The 17,196-nt window shown below is 37.0% G+C and overlaps 1 protein-coding gene across 1 annotated transcript in view; it reads left to right on the top strand.

Moving 5' to 3' along the window:
• LOC109849804 (cucumisin-like) overlaps positions 350–17,196 on the top strand; it is a 26,299-nt gene continuing 9,452 nt past the window's right edge. The window contains 2 exon segments of the mRNA XM_020419685.1: positions 350–447; positions 8,831–8,888. Of these exon segments, the coding sequence (XP_020275274.1) occupies positions 8,883–8,888 (6 nt within the window). The 5' untranslated portion in view covers positions 350–447; positions 8,831–8,882.

Genomic DNA, 17,196 nt, shown 5'->3' with positions numbered 1-17,196 from the left:
GAAGGGAAGGGAAGGGAAGAGAATTGTAATATGTTGTTTGGGAGTTGAGTAAGGTGAATAAAGGTAAAAGGAAGTAAATATATGTAAATTTACATAAATGACTTTATACTAATAACACATCAGTTCTTTTATTTGTTTTGATGGGGGTAAGAATGTCATTACACCCCTTTACCCTCCTCTACCCTCCTCTACCGCCCAAATCGGGGGGGAAAGAAAACCAAGCAATTTTACCCTCCTTTCCCCTTCCTTCCTCCTCTCTACCCTCCTTAAAAAAACTCCCAAACAAGGTGAAAGCCTCATTTCTCTTCCCCTCCCCCTCTCTACCCCCCATCCAAACAGGGCATAAAACTCAACCGCGCTTCAACTCCTCTCGAAGTTGCCTTCGATCGATTCTGTGCTCGCTTCGTTCATTCTAATCGAAGACCGCAGCGGGCTGGAGATCAACAGGTAACGAATTTTTTTATTTATTCGTTGTCTTTTTTAGCTTGATTTGGGGAGAGTGATCAGAGAAAGGGAAGCGTTTGGATGTATAATAATAATCGCTGAATTTTAATGATGTTAAGATTTCAACATTGAGCAGACATTTTATAGTTAGTGTTTCTTGTCACACTCTATTTATTTTGATTTTAAATCCAGAATTTTCTTTAAGCTAGTGAAACTTTATTGGAAAAAAAAATCAGAAACTTCTCTTGCAAAGGGCTAATTTAATTGTTGATGTCAAATGTGTGTGTATGCTCTGTGCGTGTGTGTGTGTGTTTCCAGTTGTAATATTTTACCAAAACGTCTCATGTAGCCTTTTGAAAAAGAGGAGATCCCATTTCGATGGGAAAAGGGTTAGATCATGATTTCAATGATGAATTTCCTTCTTTAGAAACATCCAAGCACAACGTAAGGTTCTTGAATAAAAAAAGGAAGCATCTTTGTTCAAGGGATCATTCTAGCGCATCCACTCTTTTAAGTAAATACCTTTCTTTAATGTTTGCTATGCTGAAAATATTACCTTATTCAAAACAACATCATGATGTGGTGGTGGTGGCGGCGACGACGGGAACGACGGCGACGAAGTTCAGGCAAATTGACGAAGAGAACATTTTGGAGGCCGTACGGTCGACCGTGATGACTTCAGCGGTCGATCGGAAACGTGCATGAGTACATGGTGTGTTTCTGCACTCTGGCCGGTCGACCACCGCGACCGACCGCCAAACCCTGTAATCGTTTTTTGGTTTTTGTCGTTTGCTACAGTCGACCGCGACTTTGTCGGCGATCGACTGCGAGTCGGGTTTGGACCTGGGCTTGGTTTCCTGTTCTGTTTGGGTCTGTGTTTTGATATATATTGAAACACAATTTTAGGGTTTTATATTGATCAGAATTTGTTCTGAATTAAGAGGGATAATGAGTGATTTTGAGCTTTCTTGTGAGAGCAAATTGGTGAGAGTTAAGAGCTTTGTTTGAGAGATTAATTTGAGGGTATGTGAGTGATTTGTAATCTCTATTTTGTATTCTCTCTCTAATAGTCAAAACCCTCTCCTTCTTGTCCCGTGAACGTAGGCAACTTGTCGAACTATGTAAATCTCCTGTTTTGAGTTTGTGCTGTTATTTTTGATTTGATTCTGTGTCTGTCTTCTCTCTCTCGGCAACTTTGCGGATTCCGCTACGCCACCACACTACAAGTGGTATCAGAGCTTTGGACTACGCTTGGAGTTTGGTGGAGGAGTAGATCGCTATGGAAGCTCTTCTAGGGTTTCAATTGGAGATAAATGTGGAATCTTTTTTGGTAAAAAATCTACATTTTATCAGTTTGGATCTATTCTTTAGTTAGTTCCGAATTAGTTTGTTGGTGCTTTGAGAAAAATGACTGGAAAAGAAGATGTATCGGGTGTTAAGAGTGGTACTTCTGGTGTGAATATCATTCAAAGTTTGAATATCCACTCTACAAAGATAGATGTGGAGAAGTTTAATGGCACAAACAATTTTGATTTATAAAGATGTGAGGTTTTGGATGCGTTGAACACGTAAAATTTGAAGGATACTTTGGAATTGGATGGCAAGCCGGATGATATGAAAGAAAAGGTTTGGAAAAAGATGAATCGGACGACGTGTGGCGTCATTAGGTCTTGTTTAACACATGATCTAAATTATGATGTGATCAATAAGACTTCTGCAAAGAAGATTTGAGAGATTCTTGAAAGCAAGTATTTAACAAAAAGTGTTAAAAATCACTTGCATTTGAAGAGGAGACTTTACCGTTTCCAGTTAAAGAAGGGAATCTCAATTGGTGATCACATGAACAACTACACGAAGCTTCTTACGGATTTGACGAATATGGATGTTATGATCGAGGATGAGGACAAGACATTGTTGTTGTTGAGTTCCTTACCAGATGAAGAATATGAGACCTTCGTTCTTAACCTAATCAATGGGAAGACGTCCCTTTCGTATAGTGAGGTTACCACTGCTCTTGTGAATTATCAGCTAAGGAAGAAAGACAAGGAGTTTTCAAACGACACAATAGCAGAGGTATTGATCGCAAGAGGGAAAAATCCAAACCGGAAGAATTAGAAGTCGCAGTCTAGAGTAGGGCATCCTACAGTTGGTAAAGATCAGTGTGCTTGGTGTAAAGAGACTGGTCATTGGAAGAAAGATTGTCTAAAGCTTAGCGAATGGATGAATAACAAGCAAAAGGAAAAAGAGAAACAACCATCATCAGAAGCAAACATCATCGAATCAGATGATATTATTTTCGACTCATCTGTTTTTTCGCTCTCTATCAGTCCTACAGATTACTATTCGGAGGAATACGAGTGGATGTTGGATAGTAATGCAACATATCACGTGTGCCTTAAAAGGGAATAGTTCTTTAGTTTTGAAAAGCTGGATAGTAGTGTGGTGTACATGGGTGATAACCGTGCATGTCAGATCCTTAGGATAGGTAAAATTTGTATCAAGATGTATGATGGGATAGTTATGTTGGCCTTTTTATTTTGAGGATGTTTTAACAAATAATTTATAACTAATATTATTTGTCTAGTATTTGTATTTTTGTATTTATTCTAGACAAACAATCAGTCAGAGGTAAGATGAAATTGAGCTTACACGATCACATCCAATGGAGGTTGGTGAAAATATCGGTATGAAGCCAATACAATTCAAGTCAAATATCCAATATCTAGCTTCATCCGCAAAGTTTATCAAGACAAGCTCAAATTGAAGATCAAGATTGCTTGGGTATAGTTTTTATAGTTTTTATAGTTTAGGTTTTATGCTTTGTGTGTAGATACTTTAAGCTCAATTATATACACACATACACGTTTTGGTTTTATAGTTTTTCAAGTTTATATAAATATGAAATAAATATACTTATTTATATACATAAATACATGTTTCATATTTATCATTTTTGGTTTTAGTAAACAATGTGTTTAGCCACATACACATGAAAACTTAACAACACGTATATAAATATATTTTTATGTTTTGAACGGTTTACAAAATAAATAATATCTCACAAATGAGAAACGTAATTTAAGAAATTATTTTTCTAACATGTTCTATTACATGTTTAAAAATATTTTCCAAAATTTTATTATTTTTGGAGTTGATTTACTATACTGAATTAATTTTACAAAATTGGGTGTTTCCAGTGATTTTAAAAGCGCTCTGAGGCGCGCGCCTCGGGCGCAAAGCGCTGCGGCGCGGCGGCATAGCGCCCTACATGAGGTGCGGGGCGCTACGCTTACGCGAAGCGCGCGCCTCATCAGCGCCCCGCAGCGCTTCAGAAGACAACCAAGGCGATCGCCTTGAGTTCAACAGATGTGGGTTGGTTTTAAACAGGCTATCGGGTACAAACCCGACTCAATATTACACCCAAGGTCCCAAATCGGTCTCACCTCTTCGATTTTTATCGTTGCAAAGAAAATTAGGGCTTCTATCTTCACCTCTGCAAGAAGAATTAGGGCTTCCTTCTCCTGCGGCGGCGAGCAGAGGACGACGAGCTTCTGACGAAAGAGCGGAGGACGACGAACAGCCGACGACGAGAAGAACGCGGCGAGCTTCCGGCGGTGATCGAAGGTTTGTTTCCCGACTTTTTTCATTTCTTTTTGTTTGCCGTTTTTTTTTCTTTCTCTGTTCGATTTTCTCTCCCTTCTTCGTTTTTTTCCTTTTCTCTCCCCGCTTCGTTTCTTTTCTTTTCTTTCTCTGATCGAAACTTCGGTCTCACTCTCAGTCTCACCTCTTTGCCTTTTTTTTTTATTCTCACGTGAACTTAACAACTCTGTTGCCTTTTTTATTTTCTTTTTTTCTTCATTTATCTCTGTTAAGAGCTTAATGCTGTTCGGGTAGTTGGTAATAAACTGATTTTTAATGTTTACTATTTTAATGAATAGTTAGTACTTAATAACTTGAGTTAATGATTTGAGGTAGTGAGCTAAGAATTTAGATTTGACTGTTTGACAGCAATTTGGCGAGTAGAGAAGTTTTGTTCAAACATTGTGTTGAGTCAGTTGACTGTTAAGATGGGGTTAATCAAATGATTGTTTGACTATAGAAATACTAACTAACTTACAAATGTTGGACTGTAGAAATGCTAACTAACTTACAATTATTTACAAAGAGATTTACGGACTAATTGCTTGCTTCTTATTAATACATATTACATATCATGATATCAATCATAATTGTTGAAAATGTGATACTATTTGATTTCTTGTGCGAGACTGCGAGTATTGATTCTTGCTATTTGCACTAGGTGTAGTGCTACACTGCTATTAGTTGACTTGAAAGTTGAAACTTGATTCGCTATTTATAACCTGTAAAGAAGGAAAATAAAACTATAGTTGTTAGTGTCATGCAATATATTAGTATGAAAGTTTAAAAATATAGTTGTTAGTGTCATGCAATAGAAATTTCACAAATATTTATTATTTTCATGCATCTTGTATATCTCAAAAAATTTATGGTCAAGAGTGCGCCTCGCTTCGCTCGGGCGCGCGCATCACATTGCGCCTTGCGCATGTACGCGTAAACTGACTTTGCGCCCCGCATTGCGCCTCGCGCATTGAAAACACTGGGTGTTTCAGAAGTTTTCAGAATCTGTAATATCTGTGTTCAAATAATTATTTCTCTCAACTGGAAAATGATATTTTAGAAATTCTTTCTCTAAAATGTTTATATACACGTATAGAAACTTACCTAAAATTTTTAATATTTTTATAGTTAATTTACTATTTTTAATTGATTTTAAGTTAGATATGCAAATTTCCAGAATGCTGAATTTTGGGGTATTTTGATCTTTTCAGCCTATAACGGCTAGTAACGGCTAGTTTTTATTTTTGTAGGTTTTTGGGGGGTTTTGGCTGATTTAAGAGGCTATAAAAAGCCCTTAACTTTCATTGTTTCTTATGAATGTTTAAGAGAGTTTTAAAATAAGTTTACAAGTGTTTAAGTTTGGTTTAAAGTTTGTTTTCAAGAGAGTTTGTTTGTGAAGAAATTTTCACAAGAGCTTGAGGAGATCTTCCTTTGGTGTTTGGGCATTCAACTCATCTCTCTCTTGTCATTTATTGGAGAAATTTTCTAAACTCTTTTCTAGCTATTTATTTGTTTTGATTATAATTTCTATTAGCTAGAATTACATTGAGTTTAGCTTTAATTTATCTCTTTGTTACACACACCCACATTGAGCTTTTAGTATTTTCATACATAGTATATTTAGGATTGTGAGATTGTAACATTAAGTTAAGATTAAATGAGTTCTCACCTTGTTTAGAGAACAACCATTTGTTGGAGAGCTTAATTATGAGAATTCACTTTGTATTGCACAAATATACCAAGAAGAGTATAGAGGTGAGAGACGTAGTCGGTCCGAAGAGGAGTGGAGTCGGTGGTAAAAGTTAGAGGTAGGTCGTAGTTCTGAGCACTTGAGGGAAACACGTGAGAGGCCAACACTTGAGGTGGTAGCTGTGTAGTTACATTGTGAGTGTTTGTGAATGTTGATCGGTGAGCGTTAAAAACTGATATTATGTGGTGTAAACGTTTTCGGGTGAGCGTCGAAAACCCGGTGTGATAGTGGATTTCTTCCCGGGAGTGGGGAGCGGAGATGTAGGACGGAAGGTCCGAATTCCGTGATCATTTCTTGTGTGTTTGAGTTTGGCTTGTGTACTTATATTTTGTTTATCCCTATCGTCATTCTCTTATTGTCTAATTTATCTACTATATTATTTATATTTGTTTACTTACCCTTGTTTGTATATCCTTGCATATATATCTTGTTGTATATCTAATTTACTAGAATATTTGTTAATTTGTTTTAATTGGTATTAAATCGGATTAGATTAGCATAAACCCTATTCATCCCCCTCTAGGGTTCTTTTTTACTGGCATTAGGGTCTAACAATTGGTATTAGAACTTGGTGCTCTTTGATTTAAAGTCTAATCGTCTTGAGTTAAAGATCTAAGTTATCTTATTATGCTAATCTAGTTTTGATTGTATTTGTCTTGCTTGCATATAATTATAATTATGGATATGCACGGTGCACCTAGTTTAGTTATGCCATTAATATTGCTCGTAGATTAGATAATTTCCCTTATGCTCAATGGTGTGTTAGATTTAAACTTTTTATTCGATCTAGACACTTTGATTTATGGAAAATTATAGATTGTGCTTATATTGTTCCCACTTCGGAGAAATCTAAGTGGAGTAAAAATGATCTAAGAATGTTTACCATGAATAAACTTTTGTTAGAATTTTTGCATAATGCTTTTGACTTATCATTTTCTAACAAGCTTGATTCATTTGATAAGCGCTCACACATTGTGAAAATTCATAGAAGCGCATCAAGGGAACTTGGAGGCGATCCGACGAGCTTTGGCGGCTTCCTCTTCAAGTTTTATTGGAGCATCATGCATACGGTCACTAGGCGATAGCCTTAATGTGATAAGCGAATCTGATTCTGATAATGATTTATCTATCAATGAACTCGCATGTGCATATAAAAAATTAATGCATGCCTATAACTAATTGTATAAAAATTTTGTTAATTTGAAAAGCAAGCATGTAGAATTAAAATCCGATCATGAGTCGCTAGCTTTCAAACTTGATGTAATTGCTAAAGAGAATGCTAGTTTGAAAGAAAACAATGAGTTGTTAAGTTTGAAAAATAATAACATTTCTTCGTCTATTGCTTGCTTAACTCATGTTAATAATGATGCCATTGCTAGAAATAGAATACATTAGAAATGAATTTGATTTTTTTAAGAATAACCATACATGCTCTACTTCTATTATCAATGATGTTGTGACTAATAATGAATTGAATCTTGTGAAAAACCATATATCATGCTTAGATTTAACTTTAAACACATGCATTGATAATCATAAGAGACTTATGAACAAATATGCTAAATCTGGTACTATAACTTCTAAATCACCTACACACTATGCACATTTGTATAGCAAAGTTTACAAATATTCCATTTACGGCCGAAAAAGGCCATCTAGGTAAATTTTGCTATGATGCACACAAACATAAGAATGCTAATGCTCCTTGTGCATCCCATTTAGTTTCTTTATTATGTACACATACACATTCACATGCTCATACTCACAAAGCTCATCATAAGCATGCTAATGTGTTTAAATGTGATTTTTGTGGTAGGTTTGGTCATTTAACCAAATTTTGTTTTGATTTAAAAAAACTTTCACATTTGCAAAATAAATTTAAAATATCATCCATGTTTGCAAATGTTTCCTGTGCACGAGTTAATGGTCCAGAAAAACAAATAGACCGCTTTCATTGCACATATTACAATCAGAAGGGTCATTTGTAAGATTATTGTTGTGACCGGATTAGTGCACAAAATACGTCCAAATAGGTTCATAACCCTAGGGCTTTAAGCTTAGATGATACGAGTCATATCCCTAGACTCTTAGGTACCAAGAGTAGTTAGGTACCAAAACAAGTTTGGTTTTTTTAAAATACCAAGATTCTTATTGTTTTTTATTTTTTATTTCTTGGTTTTGAAAAATATATTTTTTTGAAAACAATTTTATGGATAATCCTTTTGTTTTCATGATTTTTTGGTTTTCATTGTCATGAGAGGTTTGTGTTTGAGCAACTCCTGGATTTATTGGGTGTTTATTTCCTAAATTGTGTTTACCGGGTGCTAAAATCTTTATATGGGTTGAGACAAGCTTAAGAGCTTGATATGATTGCCCCTCTTGCCTTTTCTTTGTCAAAAATTAATATCAATTTATTTTATGGGATTTAAATTTTGATTTATAATTTCATTTGAGTGATTTGTTTTCGTTTGAATTTTTTTTATGATTCTCATGTTTCCTATTCATTTGTTTTCATAAATCTATTTTCATATGGTTTTTATGTTTTTGATTTGAGACACACTCTTCCATAATGATATATCTATATGTGTTCTCATTGTCTTGTTGTATGTGAGTTTTGCCTAGCATGTTTTTATCTATGCTTGCTCACATATGTTTACCTTGGTCCTCATTGCATATATTCATTAAGATATTTTGATAGTGACAGATTTTTCCTATATTTGTTTTTATACTCACCATGCTTATAGGTAGGGGCATCTTTCGCTTTCCTATTTCTTTTATATCCCTATTTTTTATGTTGCCAAAGAGGGAGAAATATGTGAGTATATTTATGTTTATGAGTATTGTACTTTATTGTATATTTTATATACTCATTGTGTAAATTATTTATCATCATCAAAAAGGGAGAGATTGTTGGCCTTTTTATTTTGATGATGTTTTAATAAATAATTTACAACTAATATTGTTTGTCTAATGTTTGTGTTTTTATATTTATTTTAGACAAACAATCAGTCGAAGGTATGATGGAATTGAGCCTACACGATCACATCCAATGGAGGTTGGCGAAAATATCGATATGAAGTCAATACAATTCAAGTCAAATATCCAATATCTAGCTTCATCCGCAAAGTTTACCAAGACGAGCTCAAATTGAAGATCAAGGTTGCTTGGGTATAGTTTTTATAGTTTAGGTTTTATGCTTTGTGTGTAGATACTTTAAGCTCAATTATATACACACATATACGTTTTGGTTTTATAGTTTTTCAAATTTATATAAATATGAAATAAATATACTTATTTATATACATAAATACATGTTTCATATTTATCATTTTTTGTTTTAGTAAACAATGTGTTTAGCCACATACACATGAAAACTTAACAACACGTATATAAATATATTTTCATGTTTTGAACGGTTTACAAAATAAATAATATCTCACAAATGAGAAATGTAATTTGAGAAATTATTTTTCTAACATGTTCTATTACATGTTTAAAAATATTTTCCAAAATTTTATTATTTTTGGAGTTGATTTACTATACTGAATTAATTTTACAAAATTGGGTGTTTCAGAAGTTTTCAGAATCTGTAATATCTGTGTTCAAATAATTATTTCTCTCAACTGGAAAATGATATTTTAGAAATACTTTCTCTAAAATGTTTATATACACGTATAGAAACTTACCTAAAATTTTTATTATTTTTGTAGTTGATTTACTATTTTTAATTAATTTTACAAAGCTAGATACACAAATTTCCAGAATGCTGGATTTTAGGGTATTTTGGTCTTTTCAGCCTATAACGGCTAGTAACGGCTAGTTTTTGTTTTTGTGGGTTTTTGGGGGATTTTTAGCTGGTTTAAGAGGCTATAAAAAGCCCTTAACTTTTATTGTTTCTTATGAATGTTTAAGAGTTTCAAAACAAGTTTATAAGTGTTTAAGTTTGGTTTTAAGTTTGTTTTCAAGAGAGTTTGTTTGTGAAGAAATTTTCACAAGAGCTTGAAGAGATCATCCTTTAGTGTTTGGGCATTCAACTCATCTCTCTCTCTCGCTCTCTCTCTTTTCTATTTATTTATTTATTTTGATTATAATTTCTATTAGCTAGAATTACATTGAGTTTAGTTTTGATTTATCTCTTTGTTACACACACCTACATTGAGCTTTTAGTATTGAGCTTTTAGTATTTTCATACATAGTATATTTGGGATTGTGAGATTATAATATTGAGTTAGGCTTAATTGATTTCTCACCTTATTTAGATAATAATCATTTGTTGGAGAGCTTACCTGTGAGGATTCACTTTGTATTGCACAAATGCACCAAGAAGAGTGTAAAGGTGAGAGACGTGGTCGGTCTCAAGAGGAGTGGGGTCGGTGGTAAAGCGTAAAGATAGGTCATAATTTTGAGCATTTGAGGGAGACACGTGAGAGGCCAATACTTGAGGTGGTAGTTGTGTAGTTACATTATGAGTGTTTGTGAACGTTCATTGGTGAGCGTTAAAAATCGATATTGTGTGGTGTAAACGTTTTCGGGTGAGCGTCGAAAATCCGGTGTGTGTCAAAAATTCGGTGTGATAGTGGATTTCTCCATGAGAGTGGGGAGTGGAGATGTAGGACGGAAGTTCCGAACTCCGTGATTATTTCTTGTGTGTTTGAGTTTGGCTTGTACACTTATATTTTGTTTATCTCTATCGTCATTCTCTCATTATCTAATTTATCCACTATATTGTTTATATTTATTTACTTACCCTTGTTTTTATATCCTTGCATATATATCTTGTTGCATATCTAATTTGTTAGTATATTTATTAATTAGTTTAATTGATATCAAATCAGATTAGATTAGCATAAATCCTATTCACCCATCTCCCCTCTAGGGTTCTTTCCTAGTGACATAGGGTGTGACAAGTTAGAGAGTTACATGGTGTGAGATATGTTCATTCCTTGAGGAAAAACCTGATCTCGATTGGAGCTTTAGTTAGAGAGGGTCTGAAAGTTTATATTGAGGACGTGGTTCTTGAGATTGTGAGATGCTCTCGTATTGTGATGAAGAGCGTTAGGAGGAGTAACTTGTACTACTTGACTGGAAGTACGGTGACAGGTGAAGAGCTGACGATTTCTATTGATTCGACTAGACTGGGGCATTTAAGGCCGGGCCATTCCAGTATTGATTTGAAGAAAGGTGCATTGACTTGCAGTTTGAAGTCTAATGAACATTTTGATATGAGCAAGAAGACCAAGGTGAAGTTTAGCATCTCTATTCACCAAGCTAAGGACCTTCTCGATGGAGTTCATGTGGGCGTTTGGGGGCCTTCCAAGGAGGTATCATTGAGAGGTAATAGATATATGGTTTCCTTTGTTGATGATTGTTCTAGACATGTTTGGGTTGCTACTAAGTCCCGTTTGAATAAAGTCCTAGTAGTCTTCAACTGGTGGAAGAAGTGTATAGAGACTAAGACAGACAAAAAAGGCAAAGTACTCCATTCTGATTTTGGTAGGAAGTACAAGAAGGAACCGTTTCTATATTTGTGTCGTGCTCAGAGCATTTTGAGACACTTCGATGGAAAGAAAATTTTGAGGCAACTAGATGGGGTAGCAAATTTAAAGAACTGTATCTTGCTGGAGAAGGAACGGTGTTTGTTGTCAAGCAGAAGTTTGCAGAAGAGGTTCTGGGTTGAGGCTTTGACATATTCGAGCCATCTTATTTATAGGTTGTCGTCTGCTGTAATTGGAGGTAAAACTCTATTGGATAGTTAGTTTGGTAGTGTCACTTTTGATGAGGTTTCGATGATGGAACCTATTGACTCTCAGCAGGTGGAGAGTTTTGGATAGATCATAGATGTATCATAGTGAGTGGAGAGTGATGCCACTTCACGTTTGATGAAGATTACTCCTTATTCTCCAAATTATTCTGTATTGTTTAGGATTCCAGCTGAGGTGATACAGTTTGGGGATCAGATAGTTGATGTTGATACTGAAGAGGAAATAACAAAGCTCAGGAAATAGCGGAGGACAGATTTAAGTTCGGGCCGGTCGACCGCGACTGGCGCGACTATTGATCGCGACTGACACGACTGTCGACCGCGAACATGCACGTAGCCTGAAAAAGTCTCTGGACTTTTTGCGGTCGAATGCGAGTGACGCGGCGGTCGACCGCGAGACCTTGTAGTGGTTTTTTGTTCTTTGTTGTTTGTCACGGTCGACCGCGACTGACACGACGGTCGACTGCGATGCGGTTTTGGGCCTGTGCTTGGTTTTCTGTTCTGATTAGGTTTTCTAATTGTTATAAATACAAATATGTTTTGTTTAGGGTTATCAATTGTTCCAATTACTAGAATTGGATTTTGGGGTAGCTTGAAGGTGATTTTGAGCACAGAAAAAAGAGATCTTTCTGAGCAATTTGTTTGAGGGTTTAGTTTGTGAGATTTGAGAGATTTGTTTGAGAGGTTAGTTGAATGATCTTATAATCTCTACTTTGTACTCTCTTTTCTCTATAGTGGAAACCCATCCCTTCTTACCCCGTGGACGTAGACAATTTGCCGAACCATGTTAAACTTTGTGTTTGAGTTTGTGTCATTATTGTTTGATTTGAGTTGCCTTCTCCCTAGGCATTTGGTTTGGTTCCTTGGCGCACATCTAGGGGCTTCCGCCCTCAACAAGTGGTATCAGAGCTCGGGCTACGCTTGGGCTATTTGGAGGAGTAGATCGTTTTGAAAGTTCATCAAGAGCTTCATTTGATGATAAATGTGGGATCTTCTTGGTAAAGATAATCTTTTTTTTTAAAATTTTGGATCTATTCTTTAGTTTGTTCCACATTGGTTGTTGGTGTGTTGAGGAAGATGACTGGGAAAGAAGGTACTTCGGGTGTTGAGAGTGGTATTTCTGGCGTGAAGACCATTTAAAATTTGAATATCCACTCTACGAAGATGGATGTGGAGAAGTTTAATGGCATAAACAATTTTAGATTATGGAGATGTGAGATTTTGGATGTGCTGAACGCGTAAAATTTGGAAGATACTTTGAAATTGGATGGCAAGCCAGATGATATTAATGAGAAGGTTTGGAAAAAGATGAATAGAATGGTGTGTGGTGTGATTAGGTTTTATTTGACTCAAGATTTAAAGAATGATGTGATGAATGAAACTTCGGCTAAAAAAATTTGGGAGACTTTGAGAGCAAGTATATGACCAAGAGTGTGAAAAATCGCTTGCATTTGAAGATGAGGCTTTATCGCTTCCAATTGAAGAATGAGATCTCTATTGGTGATCACATGAATCACTACACGGAGCTTCTTGCGGATTTGGTGAATGTAGATGTTGTGATTGAAGATGAGGATAATGCGTTGTTGTTGTTGAGTTTCTTACCTGACGAGGAATATAAGACATTTGTCCTTACTCTTATTAATGAGAATGCATCTCTTTCATATAGTGAGGTCGTCGTTGCACTTGTTAATTACCAGCTTCGAAAGAAGGATAAAGAGTCTACAAGTGACACAACAGCAGAGGTATTGATCGCAAGAGAGAAGAATCCAAACCGGAAGAATATGAAGTCACAGTCTAGAGTAGGGCATCCTATAGTTAGAAAAGATCAGTGTGCTTGGTGCAAGGAGATTGGTCATTGGAAGAAAGATTGTCCAAAGCTCGATGAATGGATGAAGAATAAACAGAAAGGAAAAGGGAAGCAACCATCATTAGAAGCAAACATCGTTATATCGGAGGGTAATATTTCTGATACTTTTATTTATTCGCTTTCTATCAGTCTTACAGGTAGCTATTCGGAGGAATCGTGGATGTTGGATAGTGGTGCGACTTATCATGTGTGTCCTAGAAGGGAATGGTTCTTCAGTTTTGAGAAGCTGGATAGTGGTGTGGTATGTACGGAAGACAATCGTACATGTCAGATCCTTGGAATAGATAGAATTCACATCAAAATATTTGACGGGACTGTAAGGGAGTAATGTGGTGTGAGATATGTTCCTTAATTGAGGAAGAACTTGATCTTAATTGAAGCTTTGGTTGGAGAGGGTCTGAAAGTTCATGCTGAGGACATGGTTCTCGAGATCGTGGAAGACTCTGATTGTGATGAAGGGCGTCAGGAGAAATAACCTGTACTATTTGATTGGAAGTTCGGTAACATGTGGAGAGCTGGTGACTTCTGTTGATTCGACTAGATTACGACATTTGGGGCTTTATCATTCCAGTATTGGTTTGGAGATGGGTGCACAAGCCTGTAATTTGAAGTCCAGTGAACACTTTGATGTGAGCAAGAAGATCAAGGTGAAGTTTGACACCTCTATTCACCACACTAAGGGTCTTTTAGGAGGAGTTCACACGGATGTTTGGGAGTCTTCCAATGAGGTATCGTTAGGAGGTAATCGATGTTTGGTTTCCTTTGTTGGTGGCTGTTCTAGGCATGCTTGGGTTACAACCAAATCCAGATTGGATAAAGTCCTAATAGTCTCCAACAGATTAAAGAAGTGTGAGATTGGCAGAAAGGTGAAGATACTTTATTTTGATTTTAGTGGGAGGTACAAGAGGGACCTGTTTTTGTATTTGAACCGAGTTCATGATATTTTGAGACACTTCGGTGGAAAGGAAATCTTAGGACAATGAGATGAGATGACAGATTTGGTGAGTTATTCCTTACTGGAGGAGGACCGGCGTTTCATATCGAGCATTGATTCTGGTGTTGAAGCTTTGACATATTTATGTTATCTTGGTCATAGGTTGTCGACTGCTGCGATTAGAGGTAAAACTCCATTGGATGTTTGGTTTGGTAGTGTCACTTCGGTTGAGGTTTCGATGAGAGAGCTAATTGACTCTCAGCAGGTAGATAGTTTTGGACAGACCTTAGATATATCACAGCAGATGGAGAGCGATGCTACTCCATATTGGGTGAAGATTACTCTACATACTCCAGATCATACTGTATTGTTTGAGATTCCAGCTGAGGTGATACAGTTAGGGGATCATTTGTATTTGGGTGCAGATGATGAGTTGGTTGACTCAAATGCAGCTGGTGGATATGATTTGGATACGATCATTGGTTCACCTCAGGTGGAGGTGTTTGATTTGTTTCACTTTGGGGCCATTTGGAGAGCTATCAGCCGCATATTTGTTGGTGAGGTGTTTGATTTGTTTCACTTTGGGGCCATTTGGAGAGCTATCAGCCGCATATTTGTTGGTGAAGAGTTGAGAACTTTTTTTGTTTCACTTTGGGGCCATTTGGAGAGCTATCAGCCGCATATTTGTTGGTGAAGAGTTGAGAACTTTTTTATTTGATTGAGGGCATTTGAAGACCATTTGGGGAAACTACGTGAATGCTTGATTCCTTTGGCAAGAGGATACGTAGGCAGTCATTTATGATACAGCCGATTTGATGGGTATATACCGATGTTTGGAGAGTGTTCGTATTCTCATTTGGGTCTCAACTTGTTGTTGATTGAGTCCGTTGTTGTGATTTCGTTTCACTTTGTACTGGATGTAACAAGTGAGACATTTGGTTTGGTTGGTGTCGGCTCAGTTTTGAGAAAACTTCACCGAGGTGGAGAATTAAAGAGGAAACAACAAAGTTTAGGAAATAGCGGAGGACAGTTTTGAGTTCGGGCAGGTCGACAGTGACTGGCGCGAGGTCGACTGCGAACATACGCGACGGTCGACCGCGAACATGCACGTAGCCTGGAAAAGTCTCTGGACTTTTTACGATCGACCGCGAGTGGCGTGACGGTCGACCGCGAGACCCTGTAGTGGTTTTTTATTCTCTGTCATTTGCCACGGTCGACCGCGACTGGCGCGACGGTCAACCACGACTGGCGCGACGGTCGACCATGATGCGGTTTTGGACCTAGGCTTGGTTTCCTGTTCTGATTGGGTTTTCTATTTGATATAAATAGAAATACGTTTTGTTTAGGGTTATCGATTGTTCCAATTGCTAGAATTGGATTTTAGGGTAGCTTGAAGGTGATTTTGAGCACAAAAAAAGAGATATTTCTGAGTAATTTGTTTGAGGGTTTACTTTGTGAGATTTGAGAGATTTGTTTGAGAGGTTAGTTGAGTGATCTTGTATTCTCTATTTTGTACTCTCTTTTCTCTATAGTGAAAACTCATCCCTTCTTGCCCCGTGGACGTAGGTAATTTTCCGAACAACGCTAAACATTGTGTTTGAGTTTATGTCATTATCATTTGATTTGAGTTGCCTTCTCTCTCGGTATTTGGTTTGGTTCCTCGGCGGACATCTAGTGGCTTCCGCCCTCAACAGATACAGATGATGAGTTTGAGGATAAAAAACCGGAGGTTTAGGATCAGATTTTGAGTGCAGCTGGTAGACACAACTCAGATTTGACTATGATTGGTAATTGTATTTCTTCTACATATATAGTTGAGGGGTTAAGCTCCAAGACAGAGTTAGTGGGGAGAGATGCAAGTTTAGAAGAGAGTTTGTCTTTTCACTTTGAGGATAACAGGGGCGTGAACAGCTGCAGATTGGTTAGTGTTGATGATCGAAAGGTTAGTGAAGAATTGAGAAATTTTCTAGTTGATTGAGGTCGTTTGGGGCCATTTGGATGAACTACGTGAGGCTTGATTCGTTGGGCAAGAGGATACGTAAGCAGTTATTTTGATGCAGCCGGTTTGATGAGTTGATACCGACATTTTGGAGTTTGTTCGCATTCTTATTTGGGTTCTCGACTTGTTGTGGATTGAATCCGTTATCGTGGATTGTTCCACTTCGTACTGGACGTAACAAGTAAGACGTTTGATTTGGTTAGTGTCGGCTCAGTTTTGAAAAAACTTCACCTAGATGGAGAATTGTAGAAACGGGAACGACGGCGACGAAGTTCAGACAAATTGACGAAGGGAACATTTTGGAGGCCGTATGGTCGACCGCGATGACTTCGACGGTCGACTGGAAACGTGCACGAGTACAGGGTGTGTCTCTGCACTCTGGCCGGTCGACGGTCGCGGCCGACCGCCAAACCCTGTAATCGATTTTTGGTTTTTGTCGTTTGCCACGGGGCTTGGTTTCCTGTCCTATTTGGGTTTGTGCTTTGATATATATTAAAACCCGATTTTAGGGTTTTGTATTGATCAGAATTTTTTCTGAATTGAGAGGGATAAAGGGTGATTTTGAGATTTCTTGTGAGAGCAAATTGGTGAGAGTTGAGAGCTTTGTTTGAGAGATTAATTTGAGGGTTTGTGAGTGATTTGTAATCTCTATTTTGTGTTTTCTTTCTAATAGTGAAAACCCCTCCCCTTCTTGCCCCATAGACGTAGGCAACTTGCCAACCCACGTAAATCTCATGTTTTGAGTTTGTGCTGTTATTTTTTATTTGATTTTGTGTGTGCCTTCTCTCTCTCGGCAACTTTG

The sequence above is a fragment of the Asparagus officinalis genome, chromosome 7 (genome assembly GCF_001876935.1).
Source record: "Asparagus officinalis chromosome 7, Aspof.V1, whole genome shotgun sequence".
In the NCBI taxonomy this organism is placed as follows: domain Eukaryota; kingdom Viridiplantae; phylum Streptophyta; class Magnoliopsida; order Asparagales; family Asparagaceae; genus Asparagus; species Asparagus officinalis.
This window is presented reverse-complemented; position numbering and strand designations above follow the sequence as displayed.